This window comes from Cherax quadricarinatus, chromosome 18, assembly GCF_038502225.1.
Source record: "Cherax quadricarinatus isolate ZL_2023a chromosome 18, ASM3850222v1, whole genome shotgun sequence".
In the NCBI taxonomy this organism is placed as follows: domain Eukaryota; kingdom Metazoa; phylum Arthropoda; class Malacostraca; order Decapoda; family Parastacidae; genus Cherax; species Cherax quadricarinatus.
Window position 1 is genome coordinate 12049722 of NC_091309.1, and position 23643 is coordinate 12073364.

General features: G+C 38.1%; 1 protein-coding gene across 2 annotated transcripts; it reads left to right on the plus strand.

The window, feature by feature from the left end:
* Window positions 1-5428: 5428 nt before the first annotated feature.
* Idh (isocitrate dehydrogenase [NADP] cytoplasmic) lies at window positions 5429-22470 on the plus strand. Of its 2 annotated transcripts, XM_053777584.2 has the most exons (9): window positions 5429-5567; window positions 9849-10082; window positions 10434-10594; window positions 11382-11533; window positions 17167-17295; window positions 18240-18397; window positions 18778-18912; window positions 21235-21397; window positions 21890-22470. In XM_053777584.2, exons 1-9 carry the CDS (start codon window positions 5552-5554, stop codon window positions 21969-21971), a joined length of 1230 nt encoding a protein of 409 aa, XP_053633559.1. In that variant the 5' UTR covers window positions 5429-5551; the 3' UTR covers window positions 21972-22470. The 2 variants fall into 2 exon arrangements, with proteins under 2 accessions (XP_053633559.1, XP_069942290.1); XM_070086189.1 differs by lacking the exons at window positions 17167-17295; window positions 18240-18397; window positions 18778-18912; window positions 21235-21397; window positions 21890-22470 and adding an exon at window positions 15255-15867.
* The last annotated feature ends 1173 nt before the right edge of the window (window positions 22471-23643 follow it).

Sequence of the window (23643 nt, forward strand, 5' to 3'; positions counted from 1 at the left end):
AAGATTTTAGCGAGAATAGCATCCAGATTGCTTTATTAGTCAAATTGTGGTCCATTTAGCGTAATTTCTGAGGAAGTCTAAGGCAGTAATATATAAAAATATATTCTCTCGCCGATAACATATACGTGCATACTTTTTTTTACTTTTGTCGGTGTCAAATGTAGTTATAACTTTATCACTTCATGAATAATACAACAGTTTGTATTATAGGGGTTGAATAATCTAGTGAATGGCGATGATACCATCGTGTGATGTGATATTATTATACAATAAGTTTGATCTTACTTACTGAAGTTGCTAACAAGAAATGGCAAACATATGGAAATATAGTGATGCAATTAAAAATCAGATTATGATATGCGAGTTATAGATATTTAATAATAAGAATGGTGATGGCAAAACCGGAGACACAGTTGAATATCACTTCCTGGCCATGGTGGTATGATCGTGTACGATGATTACCACATACACACGATCCCCTGGTGTCAGATAATATTGATTTCGCATACATTTTGCTTTAGATTTTGTGCCGAGGGGACAGTTTAAAAGACCGGGACACTCAATCAGTCACGATACTGCCATAATGGTTATACTAGGCAGTGTAACTGTAAGTATTGTGTTACATAAACATCGTACTACGTCTTACCAGACATTCCTGACAGAAGTTGCTACAACGGTACCACGGCCCTCGAAGCCAATCTTTTTTTCTTAACCCTTGAATTTACAAGCTTAGGAACAGCTATCCTTCCTCGGCTCGATTCAAAAGCTCAAACTTACCTAAGGTATTCGTCCAGCCCCAGGATGCCACTCGCGACATTAGACTAACTTCCAGTATCAGTAAGCCAATCAGTCAGTCACTTTGACTTCTTTGGATTATTCTAGATAATTTACACTATGATAATTGCATTTATGTGATCTATGCCTAATTAAGCTTACTTCTAAGTGAGCATTGGCAACAGCAGTGTTTTATTTTAATTATATTTAAAAATTAAACAATAGCCCCCTACTCCAACATTACTCCTGTTCATCATGGTTTATTTTTTATCAACCCATCGGCCGTTTCCCACCAAGGCAGGGTGGCCCGAAAAAGAAAAACTTTCACCATCATTCACTCCATCACTGTCTTGTCAGAGGCGTGCTCATACTACAGTTATAACACTGCAACATTAACACCCCTCCTTCAGAGTGCAGACACTGTACTTCCCATCTCCAGGACTCAAATCCGGCCTGCCAGTTTCCCCGAATCCCTTCATAAATGTTACCTTGCTCACACTCCAACAGCACATCAAGTCCTGAAAACCATTTGTTTCCATTCGCTCCTATCTAACACACTCACGCACGCTTCCCCTCAAGGAAGGTTCCTTGATGTTGGTGAGGGGCTCTTGATTTAGGGAATTGGATCTGTGCTCCAGTTCCCCGAATTAAGCCTGAATGCCTTCCACATCCCCCCCCAGGCGCTGTATAATCCTCCGGGTTTAGCGCTTTCCCCTTGATTATAATAATAATAATCACGCACGCTTGCTGGAAGTCTAAGCCCCTAGCACACAAAACCTCCTTTACCCTCTCCCTCCAACCTTTCATCATTGTACTCTGCTATAATATTACTGCTGTTCATCATGGTACTCTGCTCTAACAATGCAGTACTCGTGGTGTTCTGCATAAACAGAAGTTTAAATTATAGAAAAAAAATTATACATGTATGCAAAGGTATATGCAGCTAGGATATGATGGGAAGATTAGGCATGCTAAAACTGGCAGAAAGTATAAAAGGGGAAAAAAATATTCCTTTCTCTCCGGACTATCTTATCTAAAGTTTCTCAAGAACTAGAATTTATAATCAGTACGGTATTAGTTGAATTATTATTATTATTATATCTTTAGAGAAGAGCATAGTATCCGACATACTCGACGTACCTCTGGGCTTGCAGAATATACTGAAATGTTACACATTTCTATATAAAGAGTATATCATGTTGAAATGAACATGTATTATATAACAGTTCTTGAGGGGTCATCCGTAAGTATATATTTAGGTCCCGTACATAAGTTAAAATATATATATATAATGGTGTTATATAGACAGCCCTAGCAAAAACGAACATAATTGTATAGTATTGTGCAAGGGTAGTAAGATAAATAGTGAAGTATGATTCGTGTTGATCCTCTTATAACACACCTAGATCCTATAGTGTGATTCACTGGTTCTGATTCTTTTACCTTGGTTATTGGTACATTGGCATCATCTTTAATTAATGCCTCTAACTATGTAATCTAAGAGTCCGCATGTGGATCTCGCAGGACCCATCACCAAGAGTTGTATAGAAACCTACCTGAATTGAGACAAAAAAAAATAAGAATGGGATTCTTTCTTGGAGACCATTTATATATGCAATATATGTCAACCCAATAACATCGACTACTGAGAAAAAAAAAATCACCCCTCAAACCTCCGGATGCAACATCCCAGCAATTCCAGGAACAGCTGTTAAAAATTGACCACTGTCTGGAAAATCTTCCAGCTCCTGCACCCAACTTCTTGCTCCTGGGGGATTTCAACTTAAGGCACCTAAAATGGAGGAATATAACAAATAATATTGTTGCAGTAATAACACCAGGAGGTAGCTCCGATGAAAACTCACACACGAGCTTTTAAATCTCTGCACAAAATTCAATTTAAACCAGCAAATAATAGAGCCTACTAGACTGGAGAATACACTAGACCTCATCTTCACTAACAATGATGATCTGATAAGAAATGTCACCATATCAAAAACAATATACTCAGATCACAACATAATTGAGGTTCAGACATGTATGCGTGGAGCCCCAGACCGACATAATGAGACTAGTCACGAGGGAGCATTCACCAAATTCAACTTCAATAACAAAAACATAAAGTGGGACCAAGTAAACCAAGTCCTAACCGATATAAGCTGGGAAGATATACTAAGCAACACAGACCCCAACTTATGCCTAGAACAGATTAACTTGGTGGCACTCGATGTATGCACAAGGCTTATTCCTCTAAGAAAAAGGAGGAGTAGATGTAAAATAGAAAGAGACAGGCGCTCCCTTTACAGGCGACGGAAAAGAATAACAGAGCGGCTAAAAGAGGTCAATATATCTGAAATGCGTAGGGAGACACTGGTCAGAGAAATAGCAAGCATCGAACTTAAGCTAAAGGAATCTTATAGGAATCAGGAATCGCGGGAAGAACTAAAAGCCATAAATGAAATCGAAAGAAACCCGAAGTATTTCTTCTCCTATGCCAAATCAAAGTCGAGAACAACGTCCAGTATTGGGCCCCTACTTAAACAAGATGGGTCCTACATAGATGACAGCAAGGAAATGAGCTACTCAAGTCCCAATATGACTCAGTTTTTAGCAAGCCGCTAACCAGACTGAGAGTCGAAGATCAAAATGAATTTTTTATGAGAAAGCCACAAAATTTGGTTAACACAAGCCTATCCGATGTTATCCTGACGCCAAATGACTTCGAACAGGCGATAAATGACATGCCCATGCACTCTGCCCCAGGGCCAGACTCATGGAACTCCGTGTTCATCAAGAACTGCAAGAAGCCCCTATCACGAGCCTTTTCCATCCTATGGAGAGGGAGCATGGACACGGGGGTCGTCCCACAGTTACTAAAAACAACAGACATAGCCCCACTCCACAAAGGGGGCAGTAAAGCAACAGCAAAGAACTACAGACCGATAGCACTAACATCCCATATCATAAAATTCTTTGAAAGGGTCCTAAGAAGCAAGATCACCACCCATCTAGAAACCCATCAGTTACACAACCCAGGGCAACATGGGTTTAGAACAGGTCGCTCCTGTCTGTCTCAACTATTGGATCACTACGACAAGGTCCTAAATGCACTAGAAGACAAAAAGAATGCAGATGTAATATATACAGACTTTGCAAAAGCCTTCGACAAGTGTGACCATGGCGTAATAGCGCACAAAATGCGTGCTAAAGGAATAACAGGAAAAGTCGGTCGATGGATCTATAATTTCCTCACAAACAGAACACAAAGAGTAGTAGTCAACAGAGTAAAGTCCGAGGCAGCTACGGTGAAAAGCTCTGTTCCACAAGGCACAGTACTCGCTCCCATCGTGTTCCTCATCCTCATATCCGACATAGACAAGGATGTCAGCCACAGCACCGTGTCTTCCTTTGCAGATGACACCCGAATCTGCATGACAGTATCTTCCATTGCAGACACTGCAAGGCTCCAGGCGGACATCAACCAAATCTTTCAGTGGGCTGCAGAAAACAATATGAAGTTCAACGATGAGAAATTTCAATTACTCAGATATGGTAAACACGAGGAAATTAAATCTTCATCAGAGTACAAAACAAATTCTGGCCACAAAATAGAGCGAAACACCAACGTCAAAGACCTGGGAGTGATCATGTCGGAGGATCTCACCTTCAAGGACCATAACATTGTATCAATCGCATCTGCTAGAAAAATGACAGGATGGATAATGAGAACCTTCAAAACTAGGGAGACCAAGCCCATGATGACACTCTTCAGGTCACTTGTTCTATCTAGGCTGGAATATTGCTGCACACTAACAGCACCTTTCAAGGCAGGTGAAATTGCTGACCTAGAAAATGTACAGAGAACCTTCACGGCGCGCATAACGGAGATAAAACACCTCAATTACTGGGAGCGCTTGAGGTTCCTAAACCTGTATTCCCTGGAACGCAGGCGGAAGAGATACATGATTATATACACCTGGAAAATCCTAGAGGGACTAGTACCGAACTTGCACACGAAAATCACTCACTACGAAAGCAAAAGATTTGGCAGACGATGCAACATCCCCCCAATGAAAAGCAGGGGTGTCACTAGCACGTTAAGAGACCATACAATAAGTGTCAGGGGCCCGAGACTGTTCAACTGCCTCCCAGCATACATAAGGGGGATTACCAACAGACCCCTGGCAGTCTTCAAGCTGGCACTGGACAAGCACCTAAAGTCGGTTCCTGACCAGCCGGGCTGTGGCTCGTACGTTGGTTTGCGTGCAGCCAGCAGCAACAGACTGATTGATCAGGCTCTGATCCACCAGGAGGCCTGGTCACAGACCGGGCCGCGGGGGCGTTGACCCCCGGAACTCTCTCCAGGTAAACTCAGCTGCCAATCACTGTAGGGCTCATACATGCTACTTTCTGTTATTGTGCTTAGCAAAACTTTATTACATGTAAACTATAGTTTGTATACTGTACACAACAAAAATAAAAAAAATGAATGAAGTTGACTAGCATCGACGACCAGAAATAACTAATCTAATCCGGCGAATTTGGGGATCCACTTCTTAACATCCAACGACTGTACGTTTCGTGAGACATTCTATGATAGGACTGAAATACAACGAGTTACTTAGATTTTTTAGCTAAATGGTTTATGTACGACAAGTGCCATGAAAAGTACGTTAGTTTTCTACTTTTCATGCGATAATTCAGAGTGACAGACGACACGACACTCAGCTGTGTACTCTGAGACTGTCAGCTGTGTGTGGCAGAGGTGCTGTGAAACATGGGGAAAATTGCGTGTAAGTACGAGATTTCTTTAAATAGTTCGTGTAATGTGTAGTTGGAGATGTGCTTTGGCTCACTTTGAAGGCTTCTATTTGGGCGTAGTCTCTTCGCAGTAAAAAAAATACCGAGATATCTTTTGAATTGTTCCAACCATAGTAGTATTTGACACTGAAGTTTTCTGGAGGTATTGCTTGTTTGTATTAACGTTACGTAACTTGCTAAATGTATTAAAGTTACGTAACTTTGACAAAGAATATATTAAGTATGAATGCTGATATCGGGAATCAAATGGGTTGCATTTTTGCAGCTAATAATATAAATGTAGGACTTTGTATTTTAAACTATTAGGCTCAGGCCTCTATCAGGAAACATTTAGATGGGGGAATTGGTAAGTTTTTTCAGGTCAAATTTACATATGTTCGATTTACATTAAGCACATGTTACTATAAACCTTTTTTTTTTCTCTCAGTTTGATAAATTTGATGAGCAAGAACTAACTACCATATGTTTACCAGCGGTTGTGATAATTGTGAAAATTTAATCAAAGATTACCCAGCAAAGCTAAATACAGTTGTGCTATATAATAGATATGCTTCTTTTGTGGTCATTTTTTTTTTTAATCTTTAGACATTTGCTGGCTTTATGCTCAACAAATACTTTTACTAAAGATAATGCAAAACATGTCTCTGCCCAGTAGCCATGTAATGAACAATTTGTTAAGGTTATTTACATGGCAACCATATAGTCTTAGTAACCCTTGAACGCTCTTGATACCTTTTGGACAAAGTTCACAAGCATTGTCTTGGGTTATATAGAGATAAGAGCAATAGGGCAGTCACTGTCTGATAAGAGGTGTGGCACTATGGATGATTGTGTGTGTTACTTTGGCTGAACTTCTTTGGTCATTGATTAAATGGGTGATCACAACTAAATAAATACTGAATAACTGTATCTCATAAATGTGAAACCTGTGACCCTATCAAACTATTTTTTTTAACTACATTGCCTAATAGAATACTCCATTCTCTTGAATGCACAGTAACTCTAATGACCATATGACCTGTTTCTGCACTACAAATCATTGATTTTACTCGATTTGATTCGATTATATTATACGTTGTTATGCTACAGATTTGTACAACTTTAATGATTCTTATTTGAAATACTCATTTGTACTTCATGTTGTACATGTAATTTGTTTACTGTAATTCTTATCACTGAATATATCATTGCTTAGTTAATCTTAGGTTAATTTTAAGCCTGCCCATAATGCTCTGCATACAAGGAGCTTTTGGCATGTACACCCAATCACTATATTTCTTTGTACAACTATGTATCATGTCGAAATAATAAATAAATCAAAATAAAGAAAGTTTTGCTCTTGGCTAGGGACACCATGATTCACTGGTAAGGTTTGGTTAGGTAAGATTCTTCAAGAAATAGGACAAGTGTTTATTGACGTGAGTCTTACTCATATGATTTGCCACTGGAGATTTTGAAGATTGAGACACTTATGCAACATATGAGAATCTTTATTGAGGAAAAGTTTTGCCACACAGTGGCTTCATCAGTCCAATACAAACAAGAAAGGTGTAAGGAGAGGAGAGTTTTGAGGTAATCAGTCCCTCAGCCTGAAGTCGATGTGCTCATTCCATCAATCTTGTAGAATGTACAGCATAGGGCCATAGACGTGGACTTGTGAAGCCACTGTGTGGCAAAATGTTTCCTCAATAAAGATTCCCATATGCTGCATACGTGTCTCAATCTTCAACTTGTTGGTTTTCAAAACCATTCATTACAACTGTCAGACACTGCATCATCATGGGATCTTGATACAAAGAATTCTTCAAAACTTGTCCAACCTTTGGACGAAGACCTACTTCGACTAGTGGATGGTACCACTGTGACCCCACCTCCTCCTGCTTCGCCTCACCTGACTACAGTATATAAGCCACGTCCACGGCCCTATGCTGTACATTCTACAAGATTGATAGACTGAGAACATCGACTCCAGGCTGAGGGACTGATTACCTCAAAACTCTCCTCTCCTTACACCTTTCTTCTTTGTATTGGACTGATGAAGCCACTGTGTGGCAAAACATTTCCTCAATAAAGATTCCCATATGTTGCATAAGTGTCTCAATCTTCAACTTGTCAGTTTTCAAAACCATTCATAACACTGGAGATTTTGGTAATGTGACCGAGGTCTTCTGCTCTTGTATAATCTTGTGGTGTATAATCTTCCTCTCCAGCCCTTATATGCAATATATCAAGGTCCATCTTAATTACTTACATTCAGATCTAATGAAATTGGTATAAATGCAAGGTATTCTTTTACTTAAGAAAAATGCCTGATAAAGCCCATATATTAATGGAAGATAGAACCTTTAATGATAACAGAATGAGCAAAATGAAATCCAGCAATCACGGAACAGTTTAGTGTTCAGTGAATTCTTAATGAATGGCGGCATCAAATTTGACACATTTCAAGTGCTACCATGATGTCACTGGACTTGTAAAAGGCTATTGATAGCATGCCCAAAACTACATTGGGCCAAGATTCAGGAACTATCTGTAATGTTACATTACCTTTACATCACCAGACTTAGAATAAACTATTGACAACACTGCACTGGACCAAAGTCCAGGAGTTATCTGGTAGGTGATTCTGGGACTTATCTTGACAATAGTCATGATTATTTAAAATTCTTAGACTCTTGACTAAAAGCCCTGTGGCTATCAAGCATACTGGATCTTTTATTTGACTTCTTTATTATAGATTAGTTACTATACATTAACCAGAATTACTGCCTATGCTTTGTAAATTTTGTATGTAAAGTTAAAGGAGCTATCATTTTATATATTATTTTACATTAAATTCAGTATTGTTAAATTCTTTTTTTTCAACTCACTGGCTGTCTGCCACTGAGGCAGGGTGACCGAGAAAGAAAAGTGAAAATTTTTCTTCTTAGGTTACCCTCCCATGAAAGTTTTTCTTTTAACATGTAGTAATTTATACAGAAGTGGTTACTAGCCCCTTGCTCTCAGCATTTTACTCAACATTTACAACATGTATGGCTTACGGAGGAAGGATTCTTTTTCACTTACCCATGAAGATGAAAGGAAATAAAAAACAAGAACTATTAAGAAAATAGAAGAAAACTCAGATGGGTGTGCATGCATATATGTGGATGTGTAGTATGAACTAAGTGTAAGTAGAAGTAGCATGTTTATGAAACAGAAAAAAAAAAGACCGGTAATTCTACCATCGCATAAAACAATTGCAGGAGGGCCCTGGTTATACAGCAGGTTAGGTTCTGGGCTAACGCTGTAAAACGAAAAATTGCCGTAAAGTAACTTGTAGCCTTTTTTCACTTGAAAATGCATATAAAAGCCTGATAACATATCTACACTGTCATATATTAAGTGAGCAATATAACTAGGCTTAAAAAATCCATATACATTACACACACATTACTTACCTTAAAATGTTTTCATCCTTAGCTTATAGTGAGTGGTGAATATATTTACTGTAGGAAGTTAGAATAAATGAAGAATGGGTATAATTGAAAACTGCTGTATTAGCAAAAATGCTGTAAAGCGGGGCTTGCCTGTAATGGAGTAAGTACGGTATTTTATAGTATTGTTACATACACAAGCATATTATGTATGTAAGAAGTCTGTTTAGTGGTACAGTATATTTACCCTAATGGAAAGTTGCATTTGTGTGTGTGTGTGTGTGTGTTTTATCTTGAGTTAAATCTGTGTAATTTACTAAATTGTGTATGCAGTCATTATTTACATGAAGCTGAATGAAGCTTACTGTATTGCACAGTTCATTATTTACAGTTTGTGAGGCTAATAAATAGTGCATTCATTCCCAAAAAATATTGGTTCACCTCCATCTCATCAGTTTTCTTTCCAAGTAAAATTAAATTTAATGGCATTTGAACCCTTTGAATGTTTACTTTGATATTGCTAAAGGACTCCTTGATTCAAGGAATTGGAGCTACTCTCCCATTCCTTGGATCATACCTGATTATCTCTCGGTTCTCAAATGTTGTATAATCTTATGGGTTTGGTGCTTCCTTGTAAATATAATATTAGTAATAAGAACCAATTTATATGTACTGTACTATATTAATACAGTATTTTATTATCTAAGGTCATAAGATTTGGAAGAAAGGAATGGAAAAAAATATTTTCAGATATCTTTCTTTAATATTTTATTAATAATGGTATACAATGCAAGTTTGAATGGTTTATCAACTCGCTTATATTTGATGTATGCTCAGGTGGCCCAGTGGTGGAGGTGCTTGGTGATGAGATGACCCGTATCATCTGGGACATAATCAAGCAAAAGCTTATCCTACCTTTCTTGGATATTGAACTTCATACTTACGATCTGGGTATTGAAAACCGTGATGCCACTAACGACCAGGTCACGATTGACTGTGCACATGCCATCAAGAAATACAGCGTAGGCGTCAAGTGTGCCACAATTACACCTGATGAAAAGAGGGTGGAAGGTATTGATTATATCCCTTGCTCCTCTCTTATAAAGAATCATTAACATGTTTGCCACCTGTTTTATATGCCTTGTGAGAACATCCTTTTGTTTTCTTGCATTTCGTTTATTTTATGTAGTAATTGCTGTATATCACTATAGTACCATGTAGTTCCTGTAAGGCCTGTTTCTCTGAAACATGTTAGCATTAAATGATGGATGATGCAGTGGAGGATGCTACTGTGTTACAGACAGACAAAAAAGAATTTCAAAATGTTTTACTGATACTGTTTAGTATTATTATTATTGAATGATTTTCTTCGATGGATTCATAACATGTATGTTAAATAATTTCTTAAGTGTGTTCTTTCAGAGTTCAATTTAAAGAAGATGTGGAAGTCACCTAATGGCACTATACGTAATATCCTTGGTGGCACAGTGTTCAGAGAAGCTATTATATGCCAGAATATACCTCGTCTTGTCCCAGGATGGCAGAAACCAATTATTATCGGCCGTCATGCTCATGCTGACCAGGTAAGAATAATTAATTTATTGAATTCTTATCATGCACTTTCCAGGCAACCATCCATTGAAGAGGAAAATCAAGCACATGCAAAAAGTAAAAATCAGGTCTCACATGCAACAGTAGATCAGTTTTGGATGTGGTTATGAATTTAGGAGTTTCAGTATTTTAATCATCTTATTTATCTTAATGGGTGAAGGAAGGAAGGAAAGTTTTGCATTTTCAGGAGATATGGGTAAATTTTTCCTTTATGAAATGAGATTTTAGTAATATGGTGACTCCAATGTATCCTTTGGCTATTTGAAAGAGACCTACTAGTTTTTTGATTCATTCCCTTAAAAATTTTACATCACATAACAAAAATGTGTTAATGTTGTATACACCTGGATCATAGCTATCTTCATTTTATTGGTCCATAAATACTGTATTACCTGGAGTTTACCTGGAGGTTATTCCGGGGATCAACGCCCCCGCGGCCCGGTCCATAACCAGGCCTCCCGGTGGATCAGGGCCTGATCAACCAGGCTGTTACTGCTGGCTGCACGCAGTCCAACGTACTAGCCACAGCCCGGCTGATCCGGCACTGACTTTAGGTATCTGTCCAGCTCTCTCTTGAAGGCAGCCAGGGGTATTGCATTATAATAATCACACCTTCATGTACCGTATATACACTGTATCCCTGGTATTCAGGCACATTTCCCTAGAGTACTAAATAAACTTTGAATTTAGAGTATTGCACACTGTATTTTGTAAGGAAATGTGGTTTCAAGTTGTTCAGCAGCTTTACACCTTCCACAGTACAAAGCTGTTGACTTTGTGGTACCTGGTGCTGGAAAGTTAGAGATCAAGTGGATTTCCTCAGATGGTAATGATTCCGTTCAACATGTCATCCACAACTTTGAGGGTGCTGGAATTGCCTTGGGAATGTTCAACACTGATGAGTCAATTACGTAAGTGCTTGCAATGTTTGGTAAGATTTTGAGATTACTTGTGTTAATTTGATATTATTCTAATGCACAATATTTATACTGCTTTTATTACCTCATGATATTGCTGCTTAAAAATCAATAAGATACAATATGATTGGTGCAAATTACTGGAAGATTAATTATTTTTTTTTTTTTTTTATTATCACACCGGCCGATTCCCACCAAGGCAGGGTGGCCCGAAAAAGAAAAACTTTCACCATCATTCACTCCATCACTGTCTTGCCAGAAGGGTGCTTTACACTACAGTTTTTAAACTGCAACATTAACACCCCTCCTTCAGAGTGCAGGCACTGTACTTCCCATCTCCAGGACTCAAGTCCGGCCTGCCGGTTTCCCTGAATCCCTTCATAAATGTTACTTTGCTCACACTCCAACAGCACGTCAAGTATTAAAAACCATTTGTCTCCATTCACTCCTATCAAACACGCTCACGCACGCCTGCTGGAAGTCCAAGCCCCTCGCACACAAAACCTCCTTTACCCCCTCCCTCCAACCCTTCCTAGGCCGACCCCTACCCCGCCTTCCTTCCACTACAGACTGATACACTCTTGAAGTCATTCTGTTTCGCTCCATTCTCTCTACATGTCCGAACCACCTCAACAACCCTTCCTCAGCCCTCTGGACAACAGTTTTGGTAATCCCGCACCTCCTCCTAACTTCCAAACTACGAATTCTCTGCATTATATTCACACCACACATTGCCCTCAGACATGACATCTCCACTGCCTCCAGCCTTCTCCTCGCTGCAACATTCATCACCCACGCTTCACACCCATATAAGAGCGTTGGTAAAACTATACTCTCATACATTCCCCTCTTTGCCTCCAAGGACAAAGTTCTTTGTCTCCACAGACTCCTAAGTGCACCACTCACTCTTTTTCCCTCATCAATTCTATGATTCACCTCATCTTTCATAGACCCATCCGCTGACACGTCCACTCCCAAATATCTGAATACGTTCACCTCCTCCATACTCTCTCCCTCCAATCTGATATTCAATCTTTCATCACCTAATCTTTTTGTTATCCTCATAACCTTACTCTTTCCTGTATTCACCTTTAATTTTCTTCTTTTGCACACCCTACCAAATTCATCCACCAATCTCTGCAACTTCTCTTCAGAATCTCCCAAGAGCACAGTGTCATCGGCAAAGAGCAGCTGTGACAACTCCCACTTTGTGTATGATTCTTTATCTTTTAACTCCACGCCTCTTGCCAAGACCCTCGCATTTACTTCTCTTACAACCCCATCTATAAATATATTAAACAACCACGGTGACATCACACATCCTTGTCTAAGGCCTACTTTTACTGGGAAAAAATTTCCCTCTTTCCTACATACTCTAACTTGAGCCTCACTATCCTCGTAAAAACTCTTCACTGCTTTCAGTAACCTACCTCCTACACCATACACTTGCAACATCTGCCACATTGCCCCCCTATCCACCCTGTCATACGCCTTTTCCAAATCCATAAATGCCACAAAGACCTCTTTAGCCTTATCTAAATACTGTTCACTTATATGTTTCACTGTAAACACCTGGTCCACACACCCCCTACCTTTCCTAAAGCCTCCTTGTTCATCTGCTATCCTATTCTCCGTCTTACTCTTAATTCTTTCAATTATAACTCTACCATACACTTTACCAGGTACACTCAACAGACTTATCCCCCTATAATTTTTGCACTCTCTTTTATCCCCTTTGCCTTTATACAAAGGAACTATGCATGCTCTCTGCCAATCCCTAGGTACCTTACCCTCTTCCATACATTTATTAAATAATTGCACCAACCACTCCAAAACTATATCCCCACCTGCTTTTAACATTTCTATCTTTATCCCATCAATCCCGGCTGCCGTACCCCCTTTCATTTTACCTACTGCCTCACGAACTTCCCCCACACTCACAACTGGCTCTTCCTCACTCCTACAAGATGTTATTCCTCCTTGCCCTATACACGAAATCACAGCTTCCCTATCTTCATCAACATTTAACAATTCCTCAAAATATTCCTTCCATCTTCCCAATACCTCTACCTCTCCATTTAATAACTCTCCTCTCCTATTTTTAACTGACAAATCCATTTGTTCTCTAGGCTTTCTTAACTTGTTAATCTCACTCCAAAACTTTTTCTTATTTTCAACAAAATTTGTTGATAACATCTCACCCACTCTCTCATTTGCTCTCTTTTTACATTGCTTCACCACTCTCTTAACTTCTCTCTTTTTCTCCATATACTCTTCCCTCCTTGCATCACTTCTACTTTGTAAAAACTTCTCATATGCTAACTTTTTCTCCCTTACTACTCTCTTTACATCATCATTCCACCAATCGCTCCTCTTCCCTCCTGCACCCACTTTCCTGTAACCACAAACTTCTGCTGAACACTCTAACACTACATTTTTAAACCTACCCCATACCTCTTCGACCCCATTGCCTATGCTCTCATTAGCCCATCTATCCTCCAATAGCTGTTTATATCTTACCCTAACTGCCTCCTCTTTTAGTTTATAAACCTTCACCTCTCTCTTCCCTGATGCTTCTATTCTCCTTGTATCCCATCTACCTTTTACTCTCAGTGTAGCTACAACTAGAAAGTGATCTGATATATCTGTGGCCCCTCTATAAACATGTACATCCTGAAGTCTACTCAACAGTCTTTTATCTACCAATACATAATCCAACAAACTACTGTCATTTCGCCCTACATCATATCGTGTATACTTATTTATCCTCTTTTTCTTAAAATATGTATTACCTATAACTAAACCCCTTTCTATACAAAGTTCAATCAAAGGGCTCCCATTATCATTTACACCTGGCACCCCAAACTTACCTACCACACCCTCTCTAAAAGTTTCTCCTACTTTAGCATTCAAGTCCCCTACCACAATTACTCTCTCACTTGGTTCAAAGGCTCCTATACATTCACTTAACATCTCCCAAAATCTCTCTCTCTCCTCTGCATTCCTCTCTTCTCCAGGTGCATACACGCTTATTATGACCCACTTCTCGCATCCAACCTTTACTTTAATCCACATAATTCTTGAATTTACACATTCATATTCTCTTTTCTCCTTCCATAACTGATCATTTAACATTACTGCTACCCCTTCCTTTGCTCTAACTCTCTCAGATACTCCAGATTTAATCCCATTTATTTCCCCCCACTGAAACTCTCCTACCCCCTTCAGCTTTGTTTCGCTTAGGGCCAGGACATCCAACTTCTTTTCATTCATAACATCAGCAATCATCTGTTTCTTGTCATCCGCACTACATCCACGCACATTTAAGCAACCCAGTTTTATAAAGTTTTTCTTCTTCTCTTTTTTAGTAATTGTATACAGGAGAAGGGGTTACTAGCCCATTGCTCCCGGCATTTTAGTCGCCTCATACGACACGCATGGCTTACGGAGGAAAGATTCTTTTCCACTTCCCCATGGACAATAGAAGAAATAAAAAAGAACAAGAGCTATTTAGAAAAAGGAGAAAAACCTAGATGTATGTATATATATATATGCATGTGCGTGTCTGTGAAGTGTGACCAAAGTGTAAGTAGGAGTAGCAAGATATCCCTGTTATCTTAGCGTGTTTATGAGACAGAAAAAGATTAATTATACTGTATAAATTATTAGTATGTATTTATTTTACATTTAATTTGGGACTACCATACTCTTGCAGAGGATTTGCCCATGCATCAATGGTGTATGCACTGGATCGCAAGTTACCCTTGTATTTGTCTACTAAAAACACTATTCTCAAGAAATACGATGGCCGCTTCATTTTACCTACTGCCTCACGAACTTCCCCCACACTCACAACTGGCTCTTCCTCACTCCTACAAGATGTTATTCCTCCTTGCCCTATACACGAAATCACAGCTTCCCTATCTTCATCAACATTTAACAATTCCTCAAAATATTCCTTCCATCTTCCCAATACCTCTACCTCTCCATTTAATAACTCTCCTCTCCTATTTTTAACTGACAAATCCATTTGTTCTCTAGGCTTTCTTAACTTGTTAATCTCACTCCAAAACTTTTTCTTATTTTCAACAAAATTTGTTGATAACATCTCACCCACTCTCTCATTTGCTCTCTTTTTACATTGCTTCACCACTCTCTTAACTTCTCTCTTTTTCTCCATATACTCTTCCCTCCTTGCATCACTTCTACTTTGTAAAAACTTCTCATATGCTAACTTTTTCTCCCTTACTACTCTCTTTACATCATCATTCCACCAATCGCTCCTCTTCCCTCCTGCACCCACTTTCCTGTAACCACAAACTTCTGCTGAACACTCTAACACTACATTTTTAAACCTACCCCATACCTCTTCGACCCCATTGCCTATGCTCTCATTAGCCCATCTATCCTCCAATAGCTGTTTATATCTTACCCTAACTGCCTCCTCTTTTAGTTTATAAACCTTCACCTCTCTCTTCCCTGATGCTTCTATTCTCCTTGTATCCCATCTACCTTTTACTCTCAGTGTAGCTACAACTAGAAAGTGATCTGATATATCTGTGGCCCCTCTATAAACATGTACATCCTGAAGTCTACTCAACAGTCTTTTATCTACCAATACATAATCCAACAAACTACTGTCATTTCGCCCTACATCATATCGTGTATACTTATTTATCCTCTTTTTCTTAAAATATGTATTACCTATAACTAAACCCCTTTCTATACAAAGTTCAATCAAAGGGCTCCCATTATCATTTACACCTGGCACCCCAAACTTACCTACCACACCCTCTCTAAAAGTTTCTCCTACTTTAGCATTCAAGTCCCCTACCACAATTACTCTCTCACTTGGTTCAAAGGCTCCTATACATTCACTTAACATCTCCCAAAATCTCTCTCTCTCCTCTGCATTCCTCTCTTCTCCAGGTGCATACACGCTTATTATGACCCACTTCTCGCATCCAACCTTTACTTTAATCCACATAATTCTTGAATTTACACATTCATATTCTCTTTTCTCCTTCCATAACTGATCATTTAACATTACTGCTACCCCTTCCTTTGCTCTAACTCTCTCAGATACTCCAGATTTAATCCCATTTATTTCCCCCCACTGAAACTCTCCTACCCCCTTCAGCTTTGTTTCGCTTAGGGCCAGGACATCCAACTTCTTTTCATTCATAACATCAGCAATCATCTGTTTCTTGTCATCCGCACTACATCCACGCACATTTAAGCAACCCAGTTTTATAAAGTTTTTCTTCTTCTCTTTTTTAGTAATTGTATACAGGAGAAGGGGTTACTAGCCCATTGCTCCCGGCATTTTAGTCGCCTCATACGACACGCATGGCTTACGGAGGAAAGATTCTTTTCCACTTCCCCATGGACAATAGAAGAAATAAAAAAGAACAAGAGCTATTTAGAAAAAGGAGAAAAACCTAGATGTATGTATATATATATATGCATGTGCGTGTCTGTGAAGTGTGACCAAAGTGTAAGTAGGAGTAGCAAGATATCCCTGTTATCTTAGCGTGTTTATGAGACAGAAAAAGATTAATTATACTGTATAAATTATTAGTATGTATTTATTTTACATTTAATTTGGGACTACCATACTCTTGCAGAGGATTTGCCCATGCATCAATGGTGTATGCACTGGATCGCAAGTTACCCTTGTATTTGTCTACTAAAAACACTATTCTCAAGAAATACGATGGCCGCTTCAAGGATATTTTCCAGGAGATATATGATAAGTAAGTTCTTGTGGTTTGCAGAACAAAATCCAATTGATCTTTCAAATTAGTTTACCTCTGCAAGGATCGGTGTTCTGTCTGGGCCAGTTATTAATAATTAATGATTACATTTGTCTGGGAGGTCATGTTATCCAGTCCATAGCCTGTATTCAGTCATAATGTCCCTTGTTTGTGGGATCCCTGGGTTTCCATGTTCTTCATGATTTTATGACCAATTGAATTCTCATAGATGATAGCATGTACAGCAGTTTCCATTGTTGCCTTTCCTTGCTATCATTACCTCCCAGCAGTCTGCACATTCAGGCCTTTGTAGTGGGAAATTTCTATGGTACAAGTCTGCCCCTTTTTCTCTGATGATTCACTTTCCTGCTTTGATCATTTCCTATCTCTCATTATTATTAATGTGCACAGTGGTGGCTCCACTTTCTCTGCTTTAGTTAGCTTGTTTCTGAATGTATTTCCAGAGGGTTGTTTTTATAATAAACTTAAGCACTAAAACCAAAAGGGTCATTCAGTACTGATTTTCAAAGGGTGATTTCCACCATATCTCCCTTACCATTTTATATTGTAATCTGTCTTTCAGTATGCATTGCAAATGAGCCCTACCATTTGATTCTCACATCTTATCCTTTCCATTTGGCATTGATTGTAAACATAGAGATACTTAAACATGTCCATTGTTCTTGAAAGCAACTTAACACACATTAGATTCTAAATTCTAAATCCATTGTTTATGGGCCACATTTTCATCACCCATCAACCTATCTACTCTTGAAAACTAATTTTATCTAAAATAGAAATTCCATATCCTATCCAGATCTTTCATCTCCAATCTTACCAGTCTTCTAGTACTTTATTAGATTGGTATAAATTTAACAGGAAATGTCTTATCATAAGTCTAAATTCAGTAGGAAATGTCTTATCATAAGTGAACCTAATTTCAGCGAATACAAGGCCAAATTTGAGGCTGCAGAAATCTGGTATGAACATAGACTCATTGATGATATGGTTGCACAAGCTATGAAAAGTGAAGGGGGCTTTGTGTGGGCCTGCAAAAACTATGACGGGGATGTCCAGTCAGATTCTGTGGCTCAAGGATTTGGTAAGCCTCCATTTATAGTTTTTGTCACATTTTTGGAAATTGCTTTTGTATATGTTATACCACTTCAAAATGTATGCAAATATGGATTGAAACATTTATCAAACTGGTTGAGATATTGTAACTTTCATTACACTTTTGAAGGTATCAATATAATTGACATCAATACAAGTGTTGTTACCAAGTACTACTGTACCATATTTGGGATGGCTTATTCCTTCACATGACTCATTTTTAAGGGAGTGAAATAAAATCCACAACAAAATTGGATTAAAATTTTAAGGTTGGAGGCATTTTGTGTTAAATTCAGATGCTGTGGGAAAATGTTCTAGATTATGTAGTGTAAATGAAGGCCACAAACAATAAGTGTTGTTTCCCGTTAGGCTCCTTAGGTATGATGACCTCCGTCCTGGTGTGCCCTGATGGCAAGACCCTGGAGTCAGAGGCTGCCCATGGCACAGTCACACGTCATTACCGTCAACACCAGCAAGGCAAGGAGACGTCTACCAATCCCATTGGTAAGTTTATCAACTTTGAGAGTTGCAAATTTTATGGAGTCATTTCCTGTTAAAAGTAATTCACACAATTTATAGAGTTGGTTCCACTTGTGATTCATCTTAATTATAGCTGAAGTGTTGGAGTTATTTTTTCTTAAGAACTAATGTATTCTTTTTAAGAGCCAGCATTTTTATATTTGAGTTTTATGTATTTTTTTTTAATTTGGTATGCTTTCTAAATGCCTACACAGGTCATACTTTAGGCTTACTGCATCTTGATATGATTTCATTATTACTGATAGTACAGATTTTTTTTATTTTGCCTCTGAAATTGTTACACCCTTTGTTCATTTTAAGGAGGAAATCTCTACTTGTTATTTTGGCAATGATATATTTTTACATGTTATTTTGGCTTTTTCACTTAATATTGTATTCAGGAGCATTTTCGTTAGTAGCTAAAAGGGATTTACTCAACTTTGTAATATTATCTGGCTGTAAATTATTTAGCTCTGTACATAGGTAGGTTGTTGAATTATTCTAAACTGTTGGTGCGGCCTGGCTAAGCACCAGTAGGCGAGTTGAGCTACTCAACCCCTGCTCTGACCGAGTCAGGGTTGGCTGATAAAGCCTTACCTTATTCAGATCATACCTTCCACTGGTCCAGGAAGGGTCTAGGGAAGTATCCAGCTTTAAACCACCCTTCACCTCCCTAGAAGTTACCAGGAATTTTATTGCAAGGGCTTATCTTGGTCAGAGAGGGCAGTTGAGAAACTCTTAAGGAATGTAAGAATAAGTGAGCGAGCCTCAGTGTCATGCCTTTTATGGACTCTGTTCTGAAAAAGGAATTATTGCAGAATGAACTCTATGGAGGAGCACTATCAGTGTGGTGTTTGAGCTTTTAAAAATGCCTGTCTGTACATACACCTATATTTTTTTGACTCATTGAGGATGGGTCCTGAAACTGCCTAGAGCCCTTTGTAAATACGTACTTGACTTATTACAGTTGATGTGATAATGAGGTGGGTGATAAATGTTATATTCATAGTATTTAATATATGAGAAAGTCGGTTGTAAGGATTAAATGATTTAAGTGGTTATTAAAGTTATTAATAAAATAGAAACAAGAAAGATGTATGGTGTATGATGACCCCTAGATGTAATAATCCCATTCATTTGTTACGAGCTCCATAACCCATTGACATACAGGCTATGTTCATAACAGAAATGATTACCTTATTGCAAACCCTATACAAGTATATATTCTCTGGACAGTAATGTGAAGACCTGGATACACAAAGTCCTAGGTATATGACCCTGAAAGGGGGTTAACAAGAGCACACTTGGCTACATAATATAAAATAATGTTAGTGGATCTAAGGCTTCTAATTGCCATCTTTTGATTTTTAATTCATTATTTAGTTATAATAATTCAAATTCTAGGCACCAGATAGACCAACATTATATCTGACTACTACTATCTAAAATATTGGGACTTTATTTACAGATTAATTGGCCTTGTGTATAGGAATAAGTGAATAAGATAGATTCCATAAGAATTGTATGAATTTTAATACCTGTACAGTAGTACTCTATTTTAATCACTGTTATTATATGCAAAGACATGGTGTTGATGCTTATAATTATTATTCAAAATCACCAACTTTAACTAGCAGAAAGGTTTCTTCGTATTTTTTAGTACAGTACTTGATACTGGAGATGAGGCAAGGGTGTCGAAGAGATCTAAGTGTTTTGAAAGTGATGTTACTCACATGATTTTACTTGTGCAGTTGTGATAAACTGTTCAGAGCCATTTTGAAATATTTTCCACCATCTTATCCTGACTAAAATATGTATGAATAGAGTATTATATACGATACCCTGTATATTATAACATGAACACACACATTGATTTTTTTGTAAGATGACAACCTAAGAAATTTTTTTTTTACCCTTTTTGATTGTGTTGACATCCTGGACTCAACTTAAAATACATACTGCACATATATAATTTGATATATAAAATACTGTATGCAACTAATGTGTTGAAGGACAATTAAAAAATTCTGTCATTGGGTTCCATTTTTGTTTCTTTATAATGCAGATTTTGTTTTCATCCTGTTGGAAATTGACTGTACAAATATATACAGTACATACTCATAGATCATAATCGTTACCCCAGGTGTTTCTTAAATTAGTAGTCAGAATTGTACTTTTTTTTTAGACCAGCTAACACCAGTAAACAGTGTGAAACCTGTGTAATGTGAAGTGAGGTATTTTGAATCCTGAAAGATTAAGTTTTCCTATTTTATTTAACCTGACCAATAAAAATACTTTTCTCAACAGCTTCAATCTTTGCTTGGACTCGTGGTTTGGCCCACCGTGCAAAGCTCGATGATAATGAACCCTTGGCTAGATATGCAACATCTCTGGAGCAAGTGTGTGTGGATACTATTGAATCAGGGTCCATGACCAAGGATTTGGCCATTTGCATCAAGGGAATGGCCAGGTAAGTAGAAAGTATATTTTGTTTTAAAGTTTCCAGAGTGCTGATAATATAAATATATTACTGTAATTGTAATTATAAAAATGAAAATCCTTTGGTTACACAAATTTTTGCTATTACTCAATATCCCAACAGATCGTGTGATTGAGGCAGGTGGCCAAGTGATATGAGTTAAGAGATGTCATTGAAATTGGGTTATGTGAACTGAGGTGCTATGAACACTCCTGATTAGATTAGATTAGGATTACAACCTATATAACTCTGTATATATACATAGAAGATTTTAGATTTGTGTGTGGTCTGAATAGGCTAGTTGACTGTTTAAAAGTTTTCAATTGCCAGTCCTGATTAACAACAAACTAAATTTCTTATTTTTCTTAGCCATTACTTCAAACTCGATATTCCATTGAGCTTACCCATTTCTTTAAATAGTTCTCATTCTGCTTAGAGGAATAGACACTGTGTAAATATGATAAATTTTTCCATCCTTTTCAGTGTGACTCGCAGTGATTACCTCAATACATTCGAGTTTATGGATAAGCTTGCTGAAAATTTGCACAAGAAGATATCTATATGACTCGTTATTCCTGAACTCCAGCCTGCAGCAAAACTCTAGCACAACGTTCCTAAGAGTTGAACATAAAAATACATTACTTTTTTTTGTATGCTTTGTAGATGAAACTGATCTTGTACAAATTATAATTTGTCAAAAATATGGGTAGGGGGCAGTCTTCAGGTAGCTTTTTTTTTATATATATCTATATATATTTGTAGAGTCCATATATAGTTTTTAGTATGGTAAGTTGTACAATTCATTATCCAGATCATTTTTTTATTTATTTGAATTAACTGTACAGAATTAAAAATTCAGGTGTATAGTTACAAATTTGCTTTTGAAGTTTAGAATTAGTTGCCATTTTTATTTTTTTTGTAATGTGTTTTGTATTGAGCCAAGATTAAAAATTTTTGCTATGCATACATTTTTTAAGGCACATTTTTGATACACATTTTTTATTGAAGCATTTTTTAGTGATGGTTGTTCCTAGATGTCAGCACTAAATAAAAATCTAATTTTTTTTATTTTAATTCTTAACCTTTTTGTGATTTTTTTAGTTAGTATTTCTGGTAGTAAATTAGTTTACCTCTGCTGTGCATTGAATTGCAGCCTTCTCTTGGAAGTTGAGAAGAAGAATAAGAGCAATAATATAACTTTGGATTTTGTTATTCTAGTCAGCCTGTTCTTTCAAGAAATCCACAAACTTATGTACTGAGCCATAAATGCAACAACAATGATGATTTTTTTTTCAACAAGTCGGCCGTCTCCCACCGAGGCAGGGTGACCCAAAGAGAAAGATAATCCCCAAAAAGAAAATACTTTCATCATCATTCAACACTTTCACCTCATTCACACATAATCACTTTTTGCAGAGGTGTCCAGAATACAACAGTTTAGAAGTTTTTTTTTTTTTTTTTTTTTTTTCAACAAGTCGGCCGTCTCCCACCGAGGCAGGGTGACCCAAAAAAAGAAAGAAAATCCCCAAAAAGAAAATACTTTCATCATCATTCAACACTTTCACCACACTCGCACATTATCACTGTTTTTGCAGAGGTGCTCAGGATACAACAGTCTAGAAGCATACACATATAAAGATACACAACATATCCCTCCAAACTGCCAATATCCCAAACCCCTCCTTTAAAGTGCAGGCATTGTACTTCCCATTTCCAGGACTCAAGTCCAACTATATAAGAACATAACATAAGAAAATAAGAATGTAGGAACATTGCAGAAGGCCTACTGGCCCATACGAGGCAGGTCCTTATCAAAACGACATCTACCTAAAGCTACTCAAGAAATAACTCCCGTACCCCTTAACACCAATCAAACCCAGCCCCTCCCACTCATATATTTGTCCAGTCTCTTCTTAAAGCTCCTCTTCAAGGGGGGCTCCTTGGCGTGGTGAAGAGGCTCTTGGTCTGAGGAATTAGCCCTGTCGGTCTTCTTCCTCAGACCGAACCTAATTACCCCCCATTCTCCCCTCCCCTATCCCATCCTCCCCATCCTCCCCTTTTTCCATTCCTCCTCCTCCTCCTCACCCCTCCCTTTTGCCCTTCCTCTTTTTAGCCTTCGTGATTTCTCCCACAGGCGTGCTAGTTCCTAGGTAGGGGAAAGGACACCGGGGTCGATCCCATTCCGTTGAGGTTTCTTGGCGGTGGCGTAGTTTGCCGTGGAATCTGGATTGCCTAGG